The sequence below is a fragment of the Triturus cristatus genome, chromosome 3_2 (genome assembly GCF_964204655.1).
Source record: "Triturus cristatus chromosome 3_2, aTriCri1.1, whole genome shotgun sequence".
Taxonomy (NCBI): domain Eukaryota; kingdom Metazoa; phylum Chordata; class Amphibia; order Caudata; family Salamandridae; genus Triturus; species Triturus cristatus.
Genome location: NC_140584.1, coordinates 283,382,200 through 283,406,594, shown reverse-complemented (window position 1 = coordinate 283,406,594; position 24,395 = coordinate 283,382,200). Strand labels below are relative to the sequence as shown.

The 24,395-nt window shown below is 45.6% G+C and overlaps 1 protein-coding gene across 1 annotated transcript in view; it reads right to left on the bottom strand.

Moving 5' to 3' along the window:
* Positions 1-23,746, bottom strand: part of LOC146857153 (ras-related protein Rab-39B-like) — a 48,208-nt gene extending 24,462 nt beyond the window's left edge. Inside the window, exon 1 of the mRNA XM_085647634.1 lies at positions 23,221-23,746. Within this exon, the coding sequence (XP_085503760.1) occupies positions 23,221-23,480 (260 nt within the window). The 5' untranslated portion in view covers positions 23,481-23,746. The remainder of the gene's footprint in view (positions 1-23,220) is intronic.
* Positions 23,747-24,395: the final 649 nt, after the last annotated feature.

The window sequence follows — 24,395 nt, the reverse complement described above, 5'->3', positions numbered from 1 at the left end:
CAAAGACTACGAATTTTGAACAATAAGTTCAAAGGTCCTGAATGGACCTATGTGATTCTTGAAGAATTCGAGAATCTAGATTTGAATGAAGAAAGTGAAGAAGAATTAATTGTAGAGCAGGTTGACGAAGGAGAAGTGAGACCCCCTTGAAGGCTAAAACGTAAGTTTCACAAAAGCAAAGAAAAAGAAGAGAAATCTTTAGTCCAAAATGGCTGATGATAGGGTTGCGGGAATACCAAAACAAAAGTGTATAAAGAAATGTTGTAGAATATGTATATGTTGTATATTTTTAGTACTCATGATCTGGTTAGTATTAACCATAGCCATCCCTTATTTGATGGTGACAGAAAAGAAAGATAACACAAACAGAAATGAAAAATTAGCTAACATCAAAGGAGATAGAGTAGCATTAGAAGCACCAGATGAGTTAGACTTGCATCACACGGTGACAAATAATGACACCGCTTTAAAATATATTCACGAAATTATTAGTACAGTTTGTAGATACTATGGAGGTTAGTGATGGTTATGTGTGTATGAAATTACCAGAATCAGAAGGTGTTACCACCATTTACCATTAACATATGGTATTTCATGTAGTATATTATCAAGTTTATTTTATAGAACAGGAAAATTACAGTACTATTATTCTAACGTAGATTTGATTTTTTCAGAGGTTCCTATTCGAAAGAGTATGAAGCCAGTTCTTAGTACTAAAGACGCACAGTTTATGGGTGAATATTTCTGAACCATGAAAACAATAGATATAGCAGAAGCACACAAAAACATGTTCATTACACGAAGAAGAAAAGGTATTTTTGAATTTAGTTGAGCAAAGGAGACAGGATTTCCTACGAAAAGCTTCTGAAAAGAAACTTCAGATCCCTCAATGGGCTGAGAAAGAGGAGATGTATACACCTGGCAAGACTCATGCTGCGAGGTCTCAAGATTTTGAAAAGAAAGGGAAAATGTGTCTCCATGGATTAAAAGCTGACTATAACAATGTATTTATTGGTTCCAGTGAATGTGAACATAATTTCTTAGTTATTGGGGGATGGGGACTAAAAGATGGAACAGATGTAGTTTTCTCAGGAGTCTATTATGTGTGTGGGAGTAAAGCCCATTTTAGGCTGCCTGCACATTGGTATGCGAGTTACTATTTTGGAATAGTATTCCCTAAAGTTTATCATGTAAAAAGAATCACTGGAAAGAATGAAAACACAAAAGGAGCTAACACGCATAAAAAGAGCTAGTTTTTCAGAAATAGTAGGTGACATATTTAATGCATTGATACCTTCAGTGGGAGTCATTTTAAACTCACGAAAAATGTGTCAGTTATCAACAGTGGTTGATCGTCTATCGACAGATACTGCTGGAGGTTTCTTAATGATCAATACGGAAATGGTTGCAATAAGGTCAATGCTTTTACAAAATCAACTTGCTCTTGATATATTATTGGTAAAAAAAGAGGGTGGAGTCTGTAAAATACGGAAAGCGCAACATTGTTGCACTTATATTCCTGACATAAGTGTCGAAATTGCAGGGTACATTAAAAATATTTCTAAATTGGAGGAAGATCTAAAACCACTGCAAGTTGATGGTGTATGGAAGAAATTAACAAATAGTATTACTTCAATAAGGAGTTTGTTTACTAATATAGGCAAGAGTGTTATAGGTCAAATAATACTACCCATATTTGGAATAACAGTATTAGTTTTAGTGATAATGATATGGTGCAAATGTTGTTGAAAAAGAAAGGTATGTAGTGAACGAAAAGGGAAAGAAATCCAGTTCGAAGAAATGAAAGGAGATTTGTTCAAAAGGATGAAAAGTTTACAAGGCAATAATGAGAAAGGAAACGCAAAGATAGAAAGGAGAATCGAGAAGTGCTAAAGTTGGCATCTGATTGGGCGATGGGTAATTTTATGATGCTGTACGAGAGCTGAACAAATGCTGAAGAAGAATCGAATTGCAGAACTTCGATCCTAAACGTAATCAGAATTAGAAGATCGCGGAAGAATCGAGGAGGGAAGTTAGGCAAAGAATTAGAAGATCGCCGAAGAATTGAGGAGGAAGACAGTGTCGGAGAAGGGTATGACGCAGGCGTCAGATCTAGAAAAGGTCACCTATCCTGTCCGGTAACCGGTCCTGAAGCTTTGTCACCTGATCTATCCCAGGGGACCCTCCCAGCTCCTTGGCCAAGGGGTTGGTTTCCACACCATCCTAGGTAAATATATTTCTGTGTAGTATGTCTGCTCTATTTCCTCTCCTCTCCAGGTACTGTCATTGTTGGTAATATTGTTTAAATAGATGATTGACCTAATTGAGTAAATTGACTTTCTTCTTTGGAGAAACGGAGTTCTTACTGTATATGAATTTGCGCTTGTGAAATTAACCAGATAAACATTTAAAAACGTTCCCGAGTCTGTGATTATTTCAAACCAGAAACAAATTAGATTTATGTCATTTCACCATCAACTAGTTCCAACTAAAAGGTCCATTGACCAGAGGAAAGAACTTTTTGATCAGTGAAAGATTAGTTAAATTAGCAGGTTAACTAATCTAGAGAAATTATAAAAATTGACCCCCAGCGGGATTTACTAGCCTATGTGAATGTGTGTGAGTTTATGGGCCCAGGTGAGTATATGGTAGTTGAGTACCTGAGGTTGGTAATCTGCTGGATCAGCCCTCATAAACACACTTAACGCATTTCCTCTTCCTACATACGTCTGCACAATGGTCCGACTCCACAATTACTACATTTTTTATTCAAAGCAGGGCAACTTTTGCTTTAAGCAAAGTGATCCTTGCTATCACACCTGTAACACCAGCCCTTTTCTGCTTTACTTTTCGCCTTACTATTATCTTTACTCTGCGGAACACTACCCTTAGTGCTATACCTTATAAAAACGTTTCCATTTTTTTTCCAGTGCTACAGCACTTTTCCCTGAAATTTCAGCTTTTTTGCCAAGTGCAACAATATTTTCCAATGGGGAATCCCCATTAATCCATAAACACTCTTGCATTGCGGGGTTTCTAGCGAGCATCACAACTTATTCCATTAAGTCATCCAGTAATGCACCAAATGTACAATCACCAGCCAGTTTTTGCAAATCTGCAACGTACTCAACCGTTTCCACTTTGGTTTGTGTTCATTGAAAATAATTGTATCTACGAATGCCAACGCATACTTTAGGTGCAAAATGCTTATCCAAATTATTCAGAGATTCCACAAATAAATTTATGTCCCCCACAACAGGTATTTTTTTTTCAGGTGAGAATACATTTTTAAGCCGAGAGGACACAAGGAATGTAACACCCTTACTCAAGGTCATGTGCCCTCTTCTATGACGACAGGTGCTGTGGAATTCTGCGTGTCTGCAGCTTGACAGAGGACGATGTAATCATGGACTCGGAGTTTCATCATCAAAGAGAACCACACTTTCCCCCAAAGCTGGCTTTTTGCCTTTGCAATCCCTGGATGTCCCTGGTGGGCAAGAGCGAGCATGGCTTTGTGAACTCCTGAAAATGAGGTTTCCCCATTGGATGGTAGCACAGCCTGCCTAGCTCATTTCATTCCCGACCTTCTATATTTCTGCCAGCATTTGACAAGTATTTTCATCTCCTGCTGTGTGACACTGCAATCATGTATTCTAGCAATGGTGTTTTCACCACTGTAAGCACAAGTTCATTTCTGTCTGAGATTGCTCCGAGGCTGGCTCCTTGCGAGAGCAGTCATACAAAACCCTCTGCATCTCCTGGTGGGTAAAGGTCTAGTTGGTGCTCTCCATAGGGTGTCTAGAGAGGCAATCAGCAGAATTGTCAGTCCCTGGCCTGTAGGTGACCTTGAATTTAAAGAGTTGGATAGCCCACTTCTTAGTACAGAGTGGGCAAAATTGCAAGGTCCCCATGAATAGTGGGACAAGCAGCTAGAAGTCAGTTATGACAATGAAGTCTCTTCTGAAGAGGTAGAGGAGGAAGAGATAGCATGCCCACCAAATTGCCAGAGCCTCACGATCAATTTGGGAGTCTCTCTCCTCTGTGACCATAGGCACCCTACTGGCACACTTGATAAGGTTCAAGTGTTCTTTCTTGTGTTCCTGCAAAAACAGGTCTCTAAGCCCATCGGGGCTTGCATTTACAACCACTTCTGTTTTTGCTCAAATGTGAAAGCTATTTCATGTTCCTATGGCCAAGCCAATGCTGTTGTTGACTTGTTAAGGCTGTCAAGGCATTGTGACATGGCCAGGTTCCAGATAAGATTACTTCACCAGACTTCCGTGGCTGTATTGGGTGCTGTTGCCCGTCTTGAAGTCTTTAACTTTCTCTGCTAAGACCTTTGACAGAGAATACTTATCTGAAGAATTTGATGCTTTTCTTCAGCAACTCACATTTGTCCCTGTGGAGGCTGAGGCCCTCTTTTCAGAGGCACTGTGTAATCATTGCTTGTGCTCTGCTAGCAACTATGCATGAATGAGAATGCAATCACTCCATCAGCTCATTTAAAGAATCGTATGTTGCATTATGAAAGATCTTGCGGCTGATGACATCAAAATTCAGCCTTTTATATCACCTCAGCCCGATGTGAGCGTAGAATGTATTTGTCTCTTTTTGAATTACTGTGTGTACCACACGCATCACAACGAATATTTATGCACATGACACATGGGTTTATCACTACTACTTGTTTACAAATTCTAAAGCTATGCATTTTGCTGATACCCTGTTCCCTCATTTACAGCACACTGCCCCTGAGGAAGGGCTTGAGGCCCGAAATGCATCGGGCACATAATACTTTGAATGAATACCAATTTAAAGGACCTTTATACCCGTTCGAATAAATGAACAAAATTGATTGAAGATGAAGTTTGAAAACAATAAAAAGATATCCAAACCTGAAAGTATTCCGAAGATTTGTTTACAGATATAGAAACCCCGTGAAGGCAATTCTGGAGTGCAAAAGGGAGACACTTTTTGATGTTCATAGAGTGTGTTCACTGTAGAACGTATCGACTGTCTTCAGCCAGCATTAGTTGGTGGTCTCCGGCATTTAGATCCAACTTGGATAACCATTTCGCCCATTTAGGTCAGCCAGGAGATCATCATGTGTAGTCTTAAAAAGCTGGTCTCTGCAAATCGCTATGTTGGGAATCTCTTGTCGTGCCCCAGGCTAGTTGTGCTTTGCAGTCACCATCATGAGGAAACAGAGAGTGTGGGCCCAGTAACGTTCTTAATCACTCCCCGTGTGTTTGAGTCACTCCAGCTCCGATTCACTTTCTGCCTCAGGTGGAAGGGGACCCTTCTGTGCTGTAGGGCGACTGGCTAGATGGTCTCATCGATATGAAGCTTCAACAGTTTCACTCGAAGAGATTACAGAACTCGTGGATGTTTGCGTTTACTTCTCATGTGTTGATACACTGAGTTAGGATGATGGTGCAGTTATCAACCACGAAAAACGTATTTTTCACAGTTTGATCATCATGTCGAACAGGGCGCTGAAGACGCCTAAACAGGTAATGTGCGACGCTGTGCTTTGCTCGAAGTCGGTTTCTCACATTAGCTGAGAAGGTCCATCTTCTACCAGCCGCATCCATCTCTGTATACTCACTCAAAGTGGTTCTGATGGCCTTGATGCACTGTGGGCAGCATCTCCCAGATTTGTCTTTACTTTGTTTTATACACCTGCAGGAAGGTACGGCAGGCTACAGCATCTAAGCTTTTATTGTTGTCAGTTGCGGACAGGGTCTGTGGTAGCAGGCCTGACCGTGGTGGTTCTGCAGTTGCCTCGTCGCTATGTGGTGGGGCAACATGAAAGGAGCACACACTTACACCAGGACATTGATGGTTTTAGATTCTGGTGCAGTGTCCGCACTGATCCATTTTACTGGCATTGTGATCTACACCCACAGTTACGATTGAGCGTGTCTCCATTTTATGCAGTACTGGGTGGCACACTACATCAACCATGAGAGCCGTGCATAAAGATAAGCAGTTTCACTTTTCCCAAAGTAACTATGAATAATAGCATGTCTAAACTACTGGCAGAATACAAAGGATCATCGTGAGGTGGAACCAAGATGGGGGCGTGGCTATCTGGAGCTCCACCACCTAAGGAACCAGCTGGAGTGGAGCATTAACATCAAGACTCGACAGCAATACAACGCAAGGAAGTGGGCACCCACAGGGTTAAATCAATGAAATAGTGAGTGGTGGGCTGCACATTTAGGAATTGCACCCCTAACAGTGGGATGAGGTTGCAATACAGAGAGGGTTCCATGGGGTGTGCAAACCACCCAGGTCATCGGTCTATTTATTTATTTTTTTAACAAACTTTATTGAGCCGTCTTGTAGGGTACAATACAGCATTCCAATACAATTATGGCATTTTCATTTTTGTTGATCTTTATCACCCCTTCAACTATCATTAACTCTACGAGCTTCAAATCTGTATTTCCAGCGTTACATAACACAAAATAGCTTAGATAAAAGAGAACATGGGGAGTCATCCCAAAGGATTATTAGTACCTCAAAGGAAACATATCACGTGTCTGATCCTTGCAGCCCTAAACTAAATTTAACTACCCCCTCCCCTTCCTGGGCCTCCTACTTTCTACTCTCTATCCTGTCACATGCTCGTAAGTTACCATTCATCGTCAACCTATACTACTGGTGCACGATGGGACTATTCCGTGTAGGTCGCTCTAACCAGTGCTAACCACACATCGTGTGTTTAAGGTGATCCCTGGTGAGGGTTTGCAAATGTAGGCAGTATTTCTAATTGTCTGAGTTCCTCCAACATAGCGGTCAATTCCATGGAGATGGGACGTTTCCTGAGCCCTTGTGCCTCCTTCCGTCTGAGCGCCGCACCTTCAGCACTGCCCCATCTATACCTCTTCTCGCCATGCCAACACTAGGTGACCCCTCGGGTACTTCCACCGCATTGTGATTGCTCTAATAGCCAGTATAACCGCTAGGTCCAGGAAGCGTAGGTTAACCTTCTGGGCCCTAGTAAGTTTTCGCAAACCCAGCAGGCACTCCAGTATGTTGTCTGCTATTATGAGGTGTGTGATTTCCCCCAGTATAGTCCGGATCGGTCCCCAGTAGTCTCGAAGATGCGGGCAGGCCCACAGCATATGAACAAAGCCTGCCTCTTCCGCTCTGCATCTCGGACAGCAGTTTTGGGCCGCTGGGAACATGCGCTGTATCTTTTTCAGGGTTAAATATGACCTGTGAAGAACCATTGTTTGTATGAATTTTAATTTGGCATTGCGGGAAACCCTTTTGGGATGCTCCAAAATGTTGTCCCAGGCTTTGTCTGTAATCACTATGTCTGTAGATTCTGCCCATTTTGTGCGAAGGTCCGTGAGGGTACTGGAAGCTTGTGCTCGAATGCCTGTATATAGCCATTTAACTAGGTGACCCGCCCCATGTAATAGAGCAGGTGCACTAAGTCGTGTTGTGGGGGTTCACTACGCTGAGGTGCCCATGTCGTCCTGATATAATGCGCTTCCGTGGCATTTAACAAGTAAAGCCGGTCCGGGGCACCGGTATTCCCCCACGAATGTGGCGTGATCTAAGAGGACACCATCTCCAAAGAAATAACCCACTTCTGCAACTCCCGCATCTATCCAATCTCGCAGTCTATTCATCGTGAGTTTACAACCCAGGATTGGCATTCCCAGTAATGGAATATTACTCGTGTAAGGGGTCGTGGCCGAGGTGTATTGGAGGGCCTTTTTCCAGCACCGTAATGCCGTTGTCAACAGTGGGGATCTGCCCAATGGTATGGTTATTTTTGGTAACAGCATATTCTGTAAGGTACCTCGTTCCAGGTCCAGAGTATCGTAGCCTATTTCTTGTAGATTCCTGCCTGCCGTCCAATAAGACAGCCATTGAAGTAGGGATGCATAGTAATAGGCCCGGAAATCAGGGACACCCAGCCCTCCCTTATTCGGTGCTAGTTGTAGCTTCTTGAGGCTGACCCGATGTCTACCTCTTTCCCAGAGAAGTTTCCGACAGTAGCGTGTCTAGAGTTCGAAAGATGGACAGTGGCACCATCAGGGGTAAATTAACAAAAAAGTATAAAAGACGAGGCAGCATCACCATTTTGGATATGGCTATCCTCCCCATCACTGATAACGGCAATGATGTCCAGAAGGAGATGCTGGAACGAAGTGAAGCAATAGCTTTAATTAAATTGCCCTCCAGTAGGTCCGACTGATCCCTGTACACCTGGATACCCATATATTTAAATGCATCCTGCACGACAGGTAGCTGATAATTACCGAATTGGATCGTGTCTGGGCATGGTCCCTCTTGGAAATAGAAAGCGTGGGATTTTCCTGCATTAATAGCCAATCCCGATATGGCCTCAAAGGTGGAGAAGATATCAGGAAGGGGTCCCGCCTCACCCTCTAGGTCTCGTAGATATATTAGGATGTCGTCTGCATATATTGAAATGAGATGTGTGGAGTCCTGTATTGGTATTCCCAGAGCGGCGACCACCGCCTCAAGGCCATCGCCAGAGGCTCCAGTGCAAGTACGAACAGGAGGGGGGAGAGCGGACACCCCCGTCTAGTACCTCTATGGATATTGTATTCTTGATAAATGTACCCGCCAGTGCGTGCCCTTGCAGTGGGTTCAACGTAAAGCAGGCACACCCATTTCAGGAAGTCCAGGGGGAGGCCAAAACGCTGCAGGGCAGCAAACTTGTAACCCTCATTATGTGATGCAGTCTCCTAGTATTGAGTGAGGTGCTACGTGCTGGAAGGAAGCCGCATTGATCACGATGGATAAGGGTGGGGAGGGCAGGAACCAGACGATTGGCAAGAGCCTTACTTAGAATTTTATATTCGATAGCCAGTAGAGACAGCGGCCTGTAGTTGGACATCTCAGTGCTGTCCCGTCCCGGTTTGGGGAGTGACACTACTAGAGTTTGCATAGTGGATTGCGGCAATTTACCAGTGTCCCATGCCGCCTTGTACAATTCTTCAAGCTTAGGGACTAAGATGTCCGAGTATGTAACATAAAATTCAATATGTAACATAAAATTCAATCGGCAGACCATCTAGGCCTGGGGCTTTATTACGGTTAAGACTTTTAATGACGGTTCATATTTCGTGTTGGGTAAAGGGTCCCGAGAGGTCTTTGCATGAAGCCTCCGAAATCGTAGGGAACTGTAGATCATCTAGAAAGACATCCATCATGTGGACATTCACATGTGTTGGTGCCGCATATAGGGTGCTAAGATAGTCGCAGAATGCTTCACTGATTTCTATTTGTGAATGGACCAGACCCTTCAATGGCGAGTGTATGAAGGTGATAGATGCCGCCTCCGGACTATCCTTCAGTAGCCGAGCTAGCAGTGTACCTGATTAATCAGCGTCCATGTGTTTCAGGTGTGTGTATGCCCGATAGTCTATAAGCCTAATGGTTTCCAGAGTCTCCGCGTGCTTAATTCGAGCCTCTTGTAGAGATGCACGTTTGTCTACGTCAGTTACTGCAGCTGGTTCTAGCTCCGTCATTAGGGCCTCTGTATCCATAAGTCTCTGATGCGCTTCTTGCCTGGCCCCTACAGTGACACCAATGGCGGATCCCCGCACCACCACTTTAAATGCGTCCCAGTCCACTAGGTTGGAGGAAGCGGTGTTCCAGTTGTCAGTGAAATAATTACTAATGTTGGTCGACAATAGAGTCTGAAAAGGGGCGTCTTCTAGGAGCTGTGGCCACAATTTCCAGGTCGGCACAGGAGTTGGGACCCTACCCCATGTCAGCGTAAGTTCCGGAGGATTATGATCAGAGAAAGTTTTGGCTAAATATGACGCATTGTGGATGTGTGTGGTTATTGTGTGTGAACAAAGGAATCTATCGAGCCTGGTATGCAGCTGATGAGCTGGGGAGTAAAAGGAGTATTCCTTATGTGTAGGATGTAGCATGCGCCATGCATCCCTGAGCCTCCAACCCTGTATCCAAGTGTTCAGTAACTCAGTCTGCCTATGTGTCCCAGCCCCATGCAATGGAGGGTGTGATCTATCCAACTCTATGTCTAGGATGGCATTACAGTCCCCACCCAGCATCCAGGGGATGGTGTCCCAACCCGTCAAGGCTCTGCCCAGGTCACAAAAAAAATTGTCCTGATCGAAATTCGGCGCATATATACTACCGAGGACTTTGGGTAGGCTGTCTAAGGTGCCCTTTGGGTAGGCTGTCTAAGGTGCCCTTTACGAGGATATATCTCCCTTGCTCATCCGTACGCCGGTCCACTTCTACAAACGGGACCCCATGGCGGATCCAAATGATCACCCCTCGAGCAAAGGCCGAATAATTAGTGGTGAATATTCGGCCCTTCCATTTTTTCCGAGTTTTCATTGCCTCTGCCTCCATCAGTTGCGACTCTTGAAGGAAGACTATCTGCGCCTTCCTCCTAAGGAAGTAGGCATGCACTCTGTGGCGCTTATGTACCGCTCCTAGTCCCCGTACATTCCAGGTCAGTAGGTTGTTAGAACCTAAGGTGGCTTGAGCACGAGACATGCATATGCTATGTGTGCCATGCACCATGCAGTGCTGAGCTTGTGAGCAAAGGTGGACAAGGAATTCCCCATCCCTTGTGAACTAAACATAAACAGTGTAGCTAATAAACAACAACGCTGAGCCAAACTTAGAACTGAAACATACAAAGTCCATAGAACAGTGCGTGCGCTATGTGGGGGGCCAGTGCAGTCAACCATACTATTGCTTATATGGGTGTAGAGCTCCGGTGGCTCCATTGGGCCCTGGGGGGAAATCGTCTCATGGTATAGTTATCTGTGCACTTTCACAACACAGGAGTTTCTATATGTGGGCCGGGGTGATTCTCATGGGTGACCTAGCCAGAAGTGCCCAACAGCGTGATAGATCATGTGCGGATCCTAGCAATTACAATTACGGACATTTTTACAGTTGAAGGAAAAATATGGCAAGTCAGAATACATTGCATACTTCAGAAACATTGTACATGCACAATCAACACGTCTTAAGAAAAAAGGATACTGTTCAGCGTGATACGTCGTGTCAGTGGTGCAGACGGTGCAAATCTATAGAAGCCTAATGTGTAAAGAATTAATCACTATCCTTCAGGTGTCCAACAGTCCATCCCCCATTTGGGGCGTTGCCGAGGGAAAGAGTGGAATGCTATGATCAGAGTTCGATTGTATAGTACTGTCCTCTGAGTCGATCACACGATCTTAGTGTTGTCCTCGCGGAAGGATCCTGCGACTGCTAGTGCTTCCGCCCTGTCCGCCAACTTCTGGGCCAGCGTCCGCCCACGTTGTTCCGAGTTCTTCAGGCCTCAATCACGTCCTGGGGGTTGTTTTTTTTTTTTTTTAACTTTTTATTGATTTTCGAGATTTCACGGTACAAAGACATTATAGTATACATTTGTAGCAGCCTTATTCTGTACATATCACACCCTACTTCGTGTGTGGTAGAATTCCATCGCTGTATAGTTACATTCTTCAGTATCCTAGGATAAGTGTTACAAGGCCTGCCGGGGTATCCGCCCCCGCTATAAATAATGTCTATGCAGTATTTAGTACTTGAAACTTTCCCCAACTCCCCCCCTCCCGTTCCACCCCCCCTCACTTGTGTACGTCTGTGCCATGTGCTTTTTACCTTTCAATGGTGTACTCAGCCCAATTTACGTGTCTAGTTTATACAACACATTTACTCCTGTGCTAACAATGCAAGACCCTCGTCGTCCTTCTCTGTGGGCCTTGATGCATTCTATGTTCTATGTAGGGTCTCAGGCTTCGCCTACAGATTTTATCGCTTCCAACATTATATCCCATTCCATTGCTATTGGTATTTTCCGCAGCCCCCTGAGTTCCTCTGTGTGCAATGCCGCGCTCTCTGCAGCGCCCCATTTCGCCAGTTCCGAATGCCATGTGAGCGTATCTGGGGGCCTCCGCGATTTCCAACGCATAGTTATATTACGCTTAGCGAGAATGAGAGCTAAATCTATAAAACACGTCCTGGGGGTTGTTGTTGTTGGACGGCGTGGGGCTATGCCTTACCAAGCCCGGTGCTCTCTCCTGGCTGTGTGCAATATCCATCACTTCCAACCATTCTTCCCCATCAGAGGGGCTGTCAAAGAAATAAGATTTCTTGTCATGTATTACTTTGAGTCTAGCCGGGAACAGTAGGGCGTATTTGAGCTGAGCCGCCCGAAGCTTCTTCTTCACCGCTTGGAAGGAGGTTCGCTGGCATTGTACCATGATGGTGTAGTTCTGGTATAGGGAGATCCGCTGATTTTCGAATTGAAGGTCCGTTTTCCCCCTTCCCTTTTGCAATAGCATGTCTCTGTAGTTCAGGACTTTTACTATCAAAGGTCGTGGGGGTGGGCCAACCCTCGCAGCACCAGTTGGAATCCGGTGCGCCCGTTCCAGACAAAAATACGGGGATAGGCCCTCAGGGGCGACATACTCCCGGAACCATGCTTCCATAAAGTCTGCAGGGTGAGTACCTTCACTCCGTTCCGGAAGCCCAATGACTCGGATGTTGTTGCGCCGATTGCAGCCTACCGCGTCCTCCACCCGGTCCTGGAGGCCGTTAACCTGTAGCTGTTTGATTTGTGCAGCATGCTCAGTAAGTTGCGGGTCTATACTGGTCAGCGCCTCCCCGTGGTCTCGCACCGTCTTGGCGAGTTTCCCATGGCCCGCCCTCAGAAGGGTAAGTCCGGTTGTGAGGGCCCCAATCTGCTGCTCCGTTATTTTCTTGGAGTCTCGGATTTCCTTCAGTATCAGATCCAGCTTTTCTGAGTTGGACTCAACTAACCTTGTGGCAGAAGTGCCCAGCGCAGTTTCGCTGGTATTGGTGTTAGGGGTTCCCCCCCGCTGTCGGGCCAGCGTCCAGCATTTCGCCTTTTAACCTGCCCATTTCTCAGACTAGTCGATCACAACCGCAGGCACGAATGATATAGCTCCTGCCGCCGCATAAGGTCCCCACCTTTGAAGGATCTAGTTCTGGCACCTCACTCTTCAGTGAAGGTAAATGCGCAGTGTCTCTGGGTTCCCTGTCTTCGCTGGTCACCACCGCCACTTCACCCCTGGTATGATATTGCACAATTTCTAATGCCTCTCAAGTATGCCAGTCGTAAAGTGAACCGTCACTCGCGCTGCCAAGCCCAGTGACAACGCAGCAGCCTTCAATTCAGGAAACCCAAGCCGCACCTCCGTCAGTGCAGCCAGGGACAATCGGGTGTTACTTGAAACACCCTCCTGAACAGAAAGAGGAGAGAAAGTAAGATATAGGGGGTGGGGAGGGGCCTCCTCTCCCGGCCCATCTCCCTATAGTTCGTGCTCTCACCGCCTTCGGTTGGTGCGTTGCTCCGTATTCTGATCCAGTTACTCGGTGATCCGCTCCGACCGCCGTCCAATCCCAGGCAGTTAGAAACAACCGCTGCCTCCGGCTCCAAACGCCAGGACTCAAGCAGTCGTAGGCGGCAAGGGCCTCAGCGCGTTCCTCCGTAATTCGGCCGCACTCCTCGTGCCCGCAGGCGATGTCCATCTCCGTCCCCGGTTCTCCGGGATAAAGCTGATTTCGTCTGCAGGATAGCAGTGGGCGACCGACTAAACTCTCCGGGCAACAGCTACACCCTGCGGCACAGTGTAGTCCCAGGATAATCCCCCCCAGGGTCCGGAGCCCTACCAGGTCGCGTCCACCATCTTGGGCAGTTGGCCACGCCCCGTCTCGGTCTATTTAGAAGGGCGAATGCATGTATTGGACAAACAGTACAGGGCAGTATGGTCGCATTAAAAAACATACAACTACTGGTAAGCAACTAAAGAGTAACACCAACAGGTAGTACTGGTGACTGGCTGAATACAGTAGACCATTGGTAGTCAGCAATTTGGTTGGGAGGAAATGTCTTGTGGTGAGTTTCTGAGAATAGGCTTCAGCCTAGTTATGTAGTCGTTACATATTTTGGGGCTATTTTCTGCACAGGTGCTCTTCGCGATGGATAACTTTTTAATAAGCAGTGATTTGAGATATGGTCCTTAAAGTTCTGTCAGTCCTGGACAGCCCCATTTTTTGCGAGCGACAGGGGCGCAGGTGTTTTGAGTGAACTGTAAGGCAGGAACTCAGTCTCACTGCAGATAGAGCTTCGAGGGTAAAACACTCTTAAAGATTCAAGGATGTGGTGATTTTAACAGTTTTTTTGGTCTTGGCCAGGCGAAAGCAGCGCATGCGCTGCTCTGCCATCCAGAGGCCTTTTAAAATGGATACGATTCCAGCGAGGGAGACAAACGAGACAGAAGATGTGCACGTGGGAATTGGATGCTTTACTGGAGGCGTGATACACTGGGGACTTTTTTTTTCCCCTCGCCGCCAGTAAAGGCAGCGAGGGGAAAACCCGTGCCGCGAACCCTGGTCCAAGATAAGCATAGACTTCGGATCATTCCCACACGGATGAAACACACTAGTACTGATCGATGCCCACTTCAAGTTTCCGGTGGTAGAGGTAGTACCGTCAACGGCATTCTCACATGTGAAAACAGCGCTGGACCGCACGTTTGCCATGCTGGGTCTACCAGATGAGGTCACGTCGGATAATGGTCCGCCATTCCAAGGCAGAGACTTCCAAGAGTACCTGGCCTTGAGGGGTATCCAGCACCGGAAGATCACCCCGCAGTGGCCCCAGGCCAATGGAGAGGTGGAACGGTTCATGCGCACGCTGAACCGAGCCCTCAGGATTGGAGTAGAAAAGGGGATGATGCTGAGCAGTGCTTGTCACAATTCCTCTGCGAATATCGCCAAACTCAACACTGCACCACACGATGTGCGCCAGCGCATCTGCTATTTCGACGAGCCACGAGAGACAACGTGCCAGCAGACCGATCATGGAATCCACCCGAGCTAGATCAAGGGGCGGCGCAGGCACGGAGGAGAATGTCCAATGATAAAGCGGTTCGCGCGCGAAGAGCGCAGCCCAGAGGCATTCAGGTCGGAGACACGGTCATAGTAAAAGATCGCCACCCAAGCTGGAAGTATCGCACTCCATTTGAACCTGAAGTGTGGGAAGTGGTTAACATGCAGGGTACCATGGTTTCAGCCAGGCGAGGAACCAGTGTTGTCACAAGAAACGTTTTGTGGTTCAAGTTAGTTCCCAGGGACGGAGGAGAGACTGATCAACCGCTGGAAGATCTGGAAAGCGGGGAAGAACCTCACCTCGCTTTAGAGTCGAGGAATCAGGCGGAGTCGGTACAACAAATAGAGGACGCGGGTCGGGGGTGGACCCCAGGAACTCGGAGGAGGATACCCCTGCGCCGGAAGGAGAACGCAAAAGGTCGGAATCAGGAGACAACTCCCGGAGCCAGAGGTATGGTCTCCGGCCGAATCCGAGTCAGAGACTCAAAGACTTTACGTGGTGTGCCACGAGAGACTAATCCGTACCTCCTGTGAAGGATGGCTGTATCTAAAACAATGGAGGGATGTAGTGACGGAGCCACTCGGCCCGTTCACGGACACGTAACACGCATCCCGAAGGCGGGCACGCCCGAGGGGTTAAATAAAGGTGGCGGAGACCGCTCGTGGTCTTCTGGCCCTGCACCAACACAAGTGTCCCGTGTAGTCACTCCAGGTCCCAAAACACTACAAGGACCCCCTCGGTGTATTGGGGTGGGGGTGGCTTTGTCGTGAAGCCCGGGGCAGCTGACAAAAACTCGGGCGACGGAGTGGAGCAGCTGCTCTCCAGCCAGTGTGTCTAATGAATCCTGCGGGCAGCTGGAGGCCCCCCCGAGCTTTGCCTCTGTGGTGGGGGGGGGGGGGGGGGGGGAGCTGCGCAGCCCCCACAACTTGGTGCTCCATCACACTACAAGCTGAGGCAGACTGGGGGTGCGAGCTGGTGCGTAAGATGATGTGCGTGTTACACCAGAGGGGGAGGAGGGAGCCAGGAGCATCTCCTGCCCGCCCAGGAGCACTTCCTGTCTCCAGCGTGCTTCTCGCGCAGAGGAGAGAGCTGGGCCTACGGAGGTCAGAATGCAGGACAGTTGTTTTGTATATTTTAAAGACAGTCAAGCCTCAACTGTCGTGTGTGCCCCACACTTCCAAAACGAGTGCTTGACTTGGAAAAACCTTAAGTGCATGTACCCGATACCAGAGTTACTATTTACTTATGAGAAGTGCCGATATTCTCCAATGAAAAGAATTGCACCTCCTTTGAGAAGTGCAGATACTCTCCATCTCCAAATAAAGAAGAAGGTCAGGCAGTGCTTAAAATGGCCTGGTACTGTCCGGTACTGAGTACCAGCACTTTTTAGGTCTCGCCTGACCCAGCGCATGCGCTGGTCTGGCAAGACTTTTTGTGAGGGCTCCAAAAAGTGCTACCATGAGCAGCCTAGAGCTACAGTGCATGCGCGCGGGCGCCGCGCTTGATCACGATCGTGATCACTTTCGCGGCCGCACAGCCGCTTGGATGTTCTCCGTGCGCCATTCTGTTAATGGTGGCACCCGTGCTTTAGCTTAAACATCGTAGGCTAAAGTCGGGTGCTGAGATCGCTTCAATAGTAAAGAAATAGACAATTCTTTACTTTTGAAGCAATCTCGGCACCCGACTTTAGCTTAAGATGGTTAAGCTAAAGCACGGGTGCCGCCATTTGTCTTGCCACCTGGCCCCTTGCAGTTCCCTCTCCTTTGTCAGAAGGGCAAATCCCTAGTTGCTCAATACCTAGTCCCCTCCTCAAGGTTGCTAAATGGATCGTCTATCTTTTAATAACCGGTCTAAACATTTTTGATAAACCGTTGCTGACAGTATGGAGAAGGCAATGGGAGGTTTCCACCGATAAAAGTTTTACATTTAAAAGGTGCATCAACCCACAAAATTGCTCCCATACTAAGAAGGCCTCTCGCTCCCCTCGGTATGTCTTGCTTGGTGTCCTAAGTAGGTCGCTCACATTAAAAACAAGCATTGGCATAGCCAGTAGGTCTCGCTTTTGGGACCTCATAAGTATTTAGTTATGCAGCACAATATCCTTGGTGCAACAACAACTGTTGCATGGCTAAACACTTATAAGGTCCCAAAGGCAAGACCTATTGGCTATGCCAATGCTTGTTTTAATCTATTGTTTATCCTTTGACTTTTTCTTTTAGACCTCCTTGTGTGTTGAAACCGTGTCTTCAGGCTAAGTGATTTAAAGCCAATAGTACCTTCTCTTTGTGCCAATTAGAACCTTAATTCCCTGTGGTGTGCATAAAAACTGAAAAGGTTGTGTACCCGTTCTAAATATGCTTGCGTGCTAGGATGCACAAGTACTCTTCTATAACATCATGTGTCATCCTTATTTTTATTGCCAGTATACGGTTACCACGTGTAACTGGCATGTTTACTTGTCTCTTTTATATATTTGTGGCTAATGCTTTCAACATGAGAAAAATACATAAATAAAACACAAGCTTGCTAAAACCAGACCTATTGGCTTTTTCAGGAATTGATGTCATATGACCTTGGGCCTGCTGTGACTCTCCTCTCAGCTATCTGTAAACTGTATTATCTCTCGTATGTTGCTGTGTCTCTCTCACACCTCCTGTTTAACTTAACAGTATCATTATCACTAGTACTTATCTTCCCGTCTCTCATCTGTTCTGTCTCTTATTTTACTTCTATTTCATATTTCTCCCACCTCACTTGCTCTCCTGATTGTTTCTCACCTGTCTCTATACCAATATCATCTACATATCCAGCAAGTTTCCTCTTCCTGCCTCCCTCTCTAATGTTTTTTCTAACCTGTTTCTCTCTAAACTGTATAATCACTGTATCCTATTCAACTTTATCACCCTTCTCTCAATTGTCTCCCTTCGTTCCGCTATCACTCGCGCCTGTCCACCTACCCGACATGTCCTTCTAACCGGTCTCTTTATTGCGCCTCTCACACCTGCCATCCCATCTCTTTGAGAAGTCTCTCACATCAATGTATCCATCACCTCCCTCAACTGCCTCCCCTACCCTGTGGTTCTCCTTCTCTTTGAACAAACTCTTTATCAGTATTCCCCTCATCTCTCCTGGTTGTGTGACACAATCATGCATTTGCAATGCATACCTTTACCACGCATATGCTGTTACAACAAAAATGTAAGTATATATCAAATTGGGTTTATCTTATTGTCCCAGCAGTGATATGAACTATGTGGACTTAAGAATAGATTTGTTCGTTTATGTCAGAAAATTGAAATTAATTAAATGCATAAAATGATAACAAATAAACAAAGAAGAGCTGGCAATGGATCGGTAGCGAATGTACCTTCTATCTTTACATTGAGTGACATCAATTCTATACTAGCAGCACATGCTTTGGACGAGAATCTAACTGATGATATACAAGAACAAAATACCAATGAGACACCGAGAGCTATGGGCTTTACCATCGACAGATCGTTTAAAAGTGGTTTCAAACCAAAATCAAGATAGAATCCAAATGTACCCTACAATAACAGATGCTTTCAATTTAGTCATGACGCATTAAATCATCAAGATCCGTGACAGCAATGATATGAAGTGGCGAGATAATTTAACCAAGGAACAAAGGTTTGCCCTCAAATGATTAACTGATGATTCTTCAATTATCATTAAACCATCCGATAAGGGGGGCAATATTGTCTTGCTAAACATGGAGGATTATAGAACGGAAGCTTGCAGACAGCTAAGCAATATCAACTGTTACGAGGAGATCAACTGGGGAAACCTACAGACAATCCATCTGCAGATATCATGATATGCTGAAAGAGTGGTGGGTTATAGGTTTATTGGACCAGGATAAAATATCTGTTTTTAAAAACGGAACACCCACGCACACCCCGTCTGTATTTGCTTCCAAAATTCCACAAGCATACTACTGGACCACCAGGGAGACCCATTGTATCATCCAATGGGGTCTTCTAGAAACCACATCCATTTTCTTAGATGTTTTCCTATCACCATTGATTGTTAATTTACGTTCATACCGTTGTGACAGTACTGACTTTCTAAAAAGAATTCATGGTATCAACTGGCAAAACCCATAACTAATGGTATCACTCGATGTATGTTAATTATACACTTGTATTGTCCATGTTGGAACATACAGACATGTTAAAGACGATGATGCTCTACTGTCTTGAGCAAAACATTTTTTTGTTTGAAAAAAACTTTGCACAGACAGAAGTCAGGCACAGCCATGGGCAACTGCTTCGCCCCCAGCCTGGCAAATCTTTTCCTAGGAGCAGGTGGTCATATACTATGTTGGATTAGATACATCGACGATTTGTTGCTCATCTGGGATGGAGAGGAGTGTCTGGCTAGGGAATTAATTGGTGTATTGGAAAGTAATGATTTGAATCCAAGTTTCACTTATACTATGAGCAGAGCTTACTGTGAATTCCTAGATGCAGCAATATGTATTGAAAATGATGAATTAACAACATCTCTCTTTAGAAAAAACACGGCTAGCAACAGTATCTTGCATGCGTCCAGTCACCATCCTGCCGCACTTATTCACAGCATACCCTATGGGGAGTTCCTCAGGGCACGCCATAATTGTAGTGGAGACGATATTTTCAAAAAAGAACAGGAGTATATGAAACAACGTTTTATGAAACAAGGTTACTCTCAAAAGGTACTGACACAAGCCAGCAAAAAACTGGAGGGAGTAAAGCAGACAAATGTCCTCTTCAAAAACAAAGATACAGGCAAGGAGAGAATGAGTGACAATAAACCTAGACTAATTACCACCTACAATAGAAGATCTTTCAATCTCAAGAAAACTCTAAAAAAAACACTGGAGTCTTCTAGCAGCCGATCCGGTGATTGGCAGCTCGCTAAGGAATGTCCCCCAGATTACCTATAGGTGACCACGATCATTGAGGGACCTTCTGGTACATAGCTTTTAGGAGCCCACAACAACGACTAGCTGGTTGGGCACACAATGGGATGTTTTTTCTTTGTAATTCATGCAAAGCATGTACAAATAGTCAGGTCTGTAGAAACTATACCATGAAAAATGGGAGAACAAGACATATTCGCAAATATTACCTGTACCAAGGAATTCGCCATATATATATCTTGGAATGCCCATGTGGACTATGATACGTGGGGAGTGCCAAACTCCCACTTAAGATGAGGATTTTACAACACATGCAAGCTATTACCAAAAATGATTTTAATTACCCAGTAGCTCGTCACTTCCAAACATCACACAACAGCAACAACACGTATCTGTAAGTTTTTGGGATTGATTGTATTGGTAAACAGATCAGAGGGGATGACAGAGAAAAAAATGTGTGCACCTTCGAATCTCGATACATAATTGATTTGGATACCAAAACATCGTATCTAATGAGTAGCAGCGAAGAGTTAACAACTCACATCGGTTGACCCCAGATCATACTCTATCCCTTACGTGCCTTTTTTCCTGTAACTTGCAATGTTCACTCACAATGTATTGCACTGACTGACACTTTTTAAATCAGAAGCATTATGCTTGCATCTGAATTTGGGCACTTGCCCGATATTTTGAAGATTATTATATTATTTTATAAGGCAGTAGTAGTTCTCCGATATTCAGGCGAGCCACCGCTAGGCATGATCAGATTGCGTATTTATGCAATCGATGGGTTTGCCATAAGTGGATTTTTGTCTACCCTTTGGCGTTTCGATTTAAGTCACCTTTCTCTGTTCGAGTGTAGATTTCTAGTAATCTCGAGCGAGCATGACCATTGCCTATCTGCCCATTTAACACTGCATTTGATGTTTAATTTATATGCGTATGCATTTTGCTGCAACCCCATGTCTTGGTGCCATCACTTGTACATACACATCATATCATGATCGTATTGAGCACCATGTTACACGCTGTACAATGGCATATTAGAATTGTGCATTAACAATTGAAGTATTTATGTTATTATGAACTTTTGCTATTGTGATTGTGTTCATATGAATTTTGAATATTGTTACCAAACTCTAGTAACAAGAAAACATTATTTAAAAAACTATGTTGTTTATGCAAAGGAAGTCTTTTCTCTATGGCCATTAGTTTACAGCGTATTTCTTGGGTGATTAGAGCACATTGTGTAAACTTGACAAAGGCTCTATCGCTGAAACGCATTGTTTTGCACAATGAATTTGGTGCTAATCACTTGGTGTGCCGCTTCGTCATTCTGGATGATAATTTTGAAGGATATACATACATATATATATATATATAGCCTTATTGACCCCAAACTCAACCAACCCTAAACATACCTTTACCACTCAACCCTTATGTACACTTCAACCCTAAAAACACCCTTACCACCCACTACTCTTACCCGCCCCTAAACTCTAAAACCACCCTTAGTCACCCAATATGGTTACCCACCCTAAATGCTAAAAATACCCTTACCCTCCCCACACCCCTAAAAACACATTTACCACCCAATACCCTTGCCTACCTGATAAGCCTAAAAATACCATTACCCATCTCTAAAACCACCTTTATCCACCGAAAAACCCTTAAAACATGAATGCCCTTATATATATATATATATATATATATATATATATATATATATATATATATATATATACACATATACACACACACACGCGTTTCACTTACTTGACATACTTATATTTTCGTGGTAAAGGTGTTGCACTGTAAACACTATTTCCCATCTCTCCCACTGTCTGCCTACTCTCACAGCTATGCTCCGTATTACTCGTCTTGCCTCTCCATTTCTGATCTGCATTTTTCCAATAAGTCCTCACCTACCTTCTTACGCCTATGAGATGCCTTTCACCATCTGTCTCTATCACGCCTCTCTAACCCTCTCTTAGTGTAGTGCTTACCTATCTTTTTCTAGATCACGTCTCTCATAGTGTAATCCTCTCTCACCGATTTCCCCCTCTGACTCTCAGCTGTGTCACCTTGCAAAGTGCTTATCATCTTATACAACTCTATAAATCTTCTATCTGTTACCTCTCTATTGGGCCTTTATCACACACAAGGTCTGTCTCTTGATCTCTCATACTTAGCTCAGTAGCGTCTTCCTTTTTGTTTTGCCTCGAACTTTATTTTTTTACTTTCAAACACCTAGCCCTCCTCCTATCTCCTGTATTTCTTGCTCCCTCCACATGCTCAGAAGCAGGAGACACAAATGCCATTTTTACTGAGGTATTTACCTCCTGCAACAATGAATGATTGTTTTACAAGTTTGCTACATGCCACGGGGGCAAGGGGCACAAGCACAGTGCTAGGGTGTCGCAGGAGGCAAGCCAGGAACAGCATATGCGACCCGTGAATGGAGTCCATGATGGAGCGATGGTGTGCACACTAGAACCATTGTTGTCTTACGTGCCTCTGCCAGGTGCGTACTGTGTGCAGTGGGGACTCCGTGCACACGAGTGACATGCTAACGAGAAGCACTTGTGCCCCCTTGTGGGATGAAGTGCGTGTGCATGAGAAGTAGAATGATGCAGTGTGGGGTGCACTGGGAATCAACCACACCCACCTATATACCAATTATTCAGGCGGGCGACTGCCTTTGTTTAAGCAAAAAATTGCTTCATTTTAGGAGTCTCCAGCCTAGAGGGACAGGGAAAATAGTCCTTCGATTATTTTTTTCCAAAATCTCCCTCTAGGCTCTTTGTAGTATCTAAACGTTGCCATGAATGCCCAGCTAAAGCATTCCTGCCAGCAGGGGAGGAAATGCACATGTGAGCTGAGGTCACTCGTAGAAGACGCACTCTCACCTAGAGTGTAGTACGCCTGCGCGGAAACACTACCCTGAAATGTTGCTGCTCTGAAAGGTGCACAGGAGCCCCAATCGCCTGAAAGGTTTCTGCAGTTATGTGCAGTGCGAGAGTATTCTGCAGTCACGCCACTGCTTGCTAAAGTGCTGGGGTCGGGAGCGTCACACACCACTAGTGCTCCTGCCCCGAAGAATCTGTGAAATCGGTAACTTGCAGTGCAAGCATGCACTGCGGGGCACCCCACTGAATTGGCCCTGCCGCTATGGTGGTGGGGTCGGGAAGCAAGTGTGCGCACGGCAGGTCACTCCAGTGAACCATCACTGCGACTTTGGGGTTGGGAGAGTCTCTGTGATTCTGGGCAAAATCACTTAATCTTCCCGTGCCTGAATATGTAATGTAAATACGGTGCTCATGTACAGCGCTCCAATACCTTCGGGTCGAGTTCGCGCTATATAAAAGATGCAACAATAAAAAAGACTCACCTGAAGCGCTCCTGCCCCGCAGTGTCCCACAGCTGCAGCTTGACCCGCACGTCGGGCGCTACTGTCAGCATCTTCACATGGAACTCCACGCCCAGGGTGCACACCGCCTGCTCCAGGAAGGATTTCTCGGTGTAGCGCTGCACCAGCGACGTCTTCCCCGCCGTGGCGTCCCCCAGGAGGATCACTCGGAACTGGTAGTGCCAGTCCGCGCTGGCCATGGCACGGACGGGGGCTGGGGCGGTGCAGTGGTGGCGGTCCATGCCTGCAAAGCTGCGCGGGGTTTTGTCCTCCCATTCACTGCCTACATCTGGGAAGCTCGAAGGGGCTCAAAACAACTCTACGAAGCCCCGCCCTTCCCACACTTCTAGCGAGAGGCCGGGTGTATTTAAAAAAAAAAAATCACGGGACAACCGGGTCTGCAGTTTGTTTTGATATAGCGTTACTTTGCCCGAGGACATTAGAGCGCTTTAGCAGAGAGACAGATTGCGTTACATGTTTTTTCAGTTTTTATTTTGTCCCGAGGTAAATAAAACGAGCTCCATTTAAGTAGCGCAAGAGACGCATTATTTACTGAGATACTTACTACAACAGTGTAGAATCACATCAAGTGAATGACCCAACAGCCATTTCCGCTACTTCTACTGCTCCACCATGGCGGCCATCGCCTCTGTTCGGCCGGGCGTCTCCACAGGCCAGGACTGGCTGAGCGTTTCACCGATACTAGGGAGGGGAGGACTCAGGTTCCCAATCACGCGCCGGCAGCCTTGTCTTCACTTTTAATTTTCGTTTCTGTTACTTGTCCTACATTTATTACAAGGACTGCGAGAACCGGAATGAAGAAAGGAAAAAAAGAAAGAAAAATAAAAACAGGGCTAGTTTTGGTATTCATCGGAAAACTTGAGATCTCAGATAATAATAACGCGTCCTTTGCGCACAGTTTGGGTTGCCAGATGAGTCCGTGAAGAGCAATCCCTTGGTTTGGTTTCCTGTTCCAATTCGCCGATTGTGAGCCCAACTAGTCAGACTACAACTCACAGAAAGCACCAAATTAAATACAATATCACAAGCCTGAGAATAACAGTAAATCCATGTATATAGCGTTTCACACTACCGAGAATACGCCGTAGCGCTTTCGATGGACATGAGTAGGAGCTTTTTATGATGTCTATGAGTGG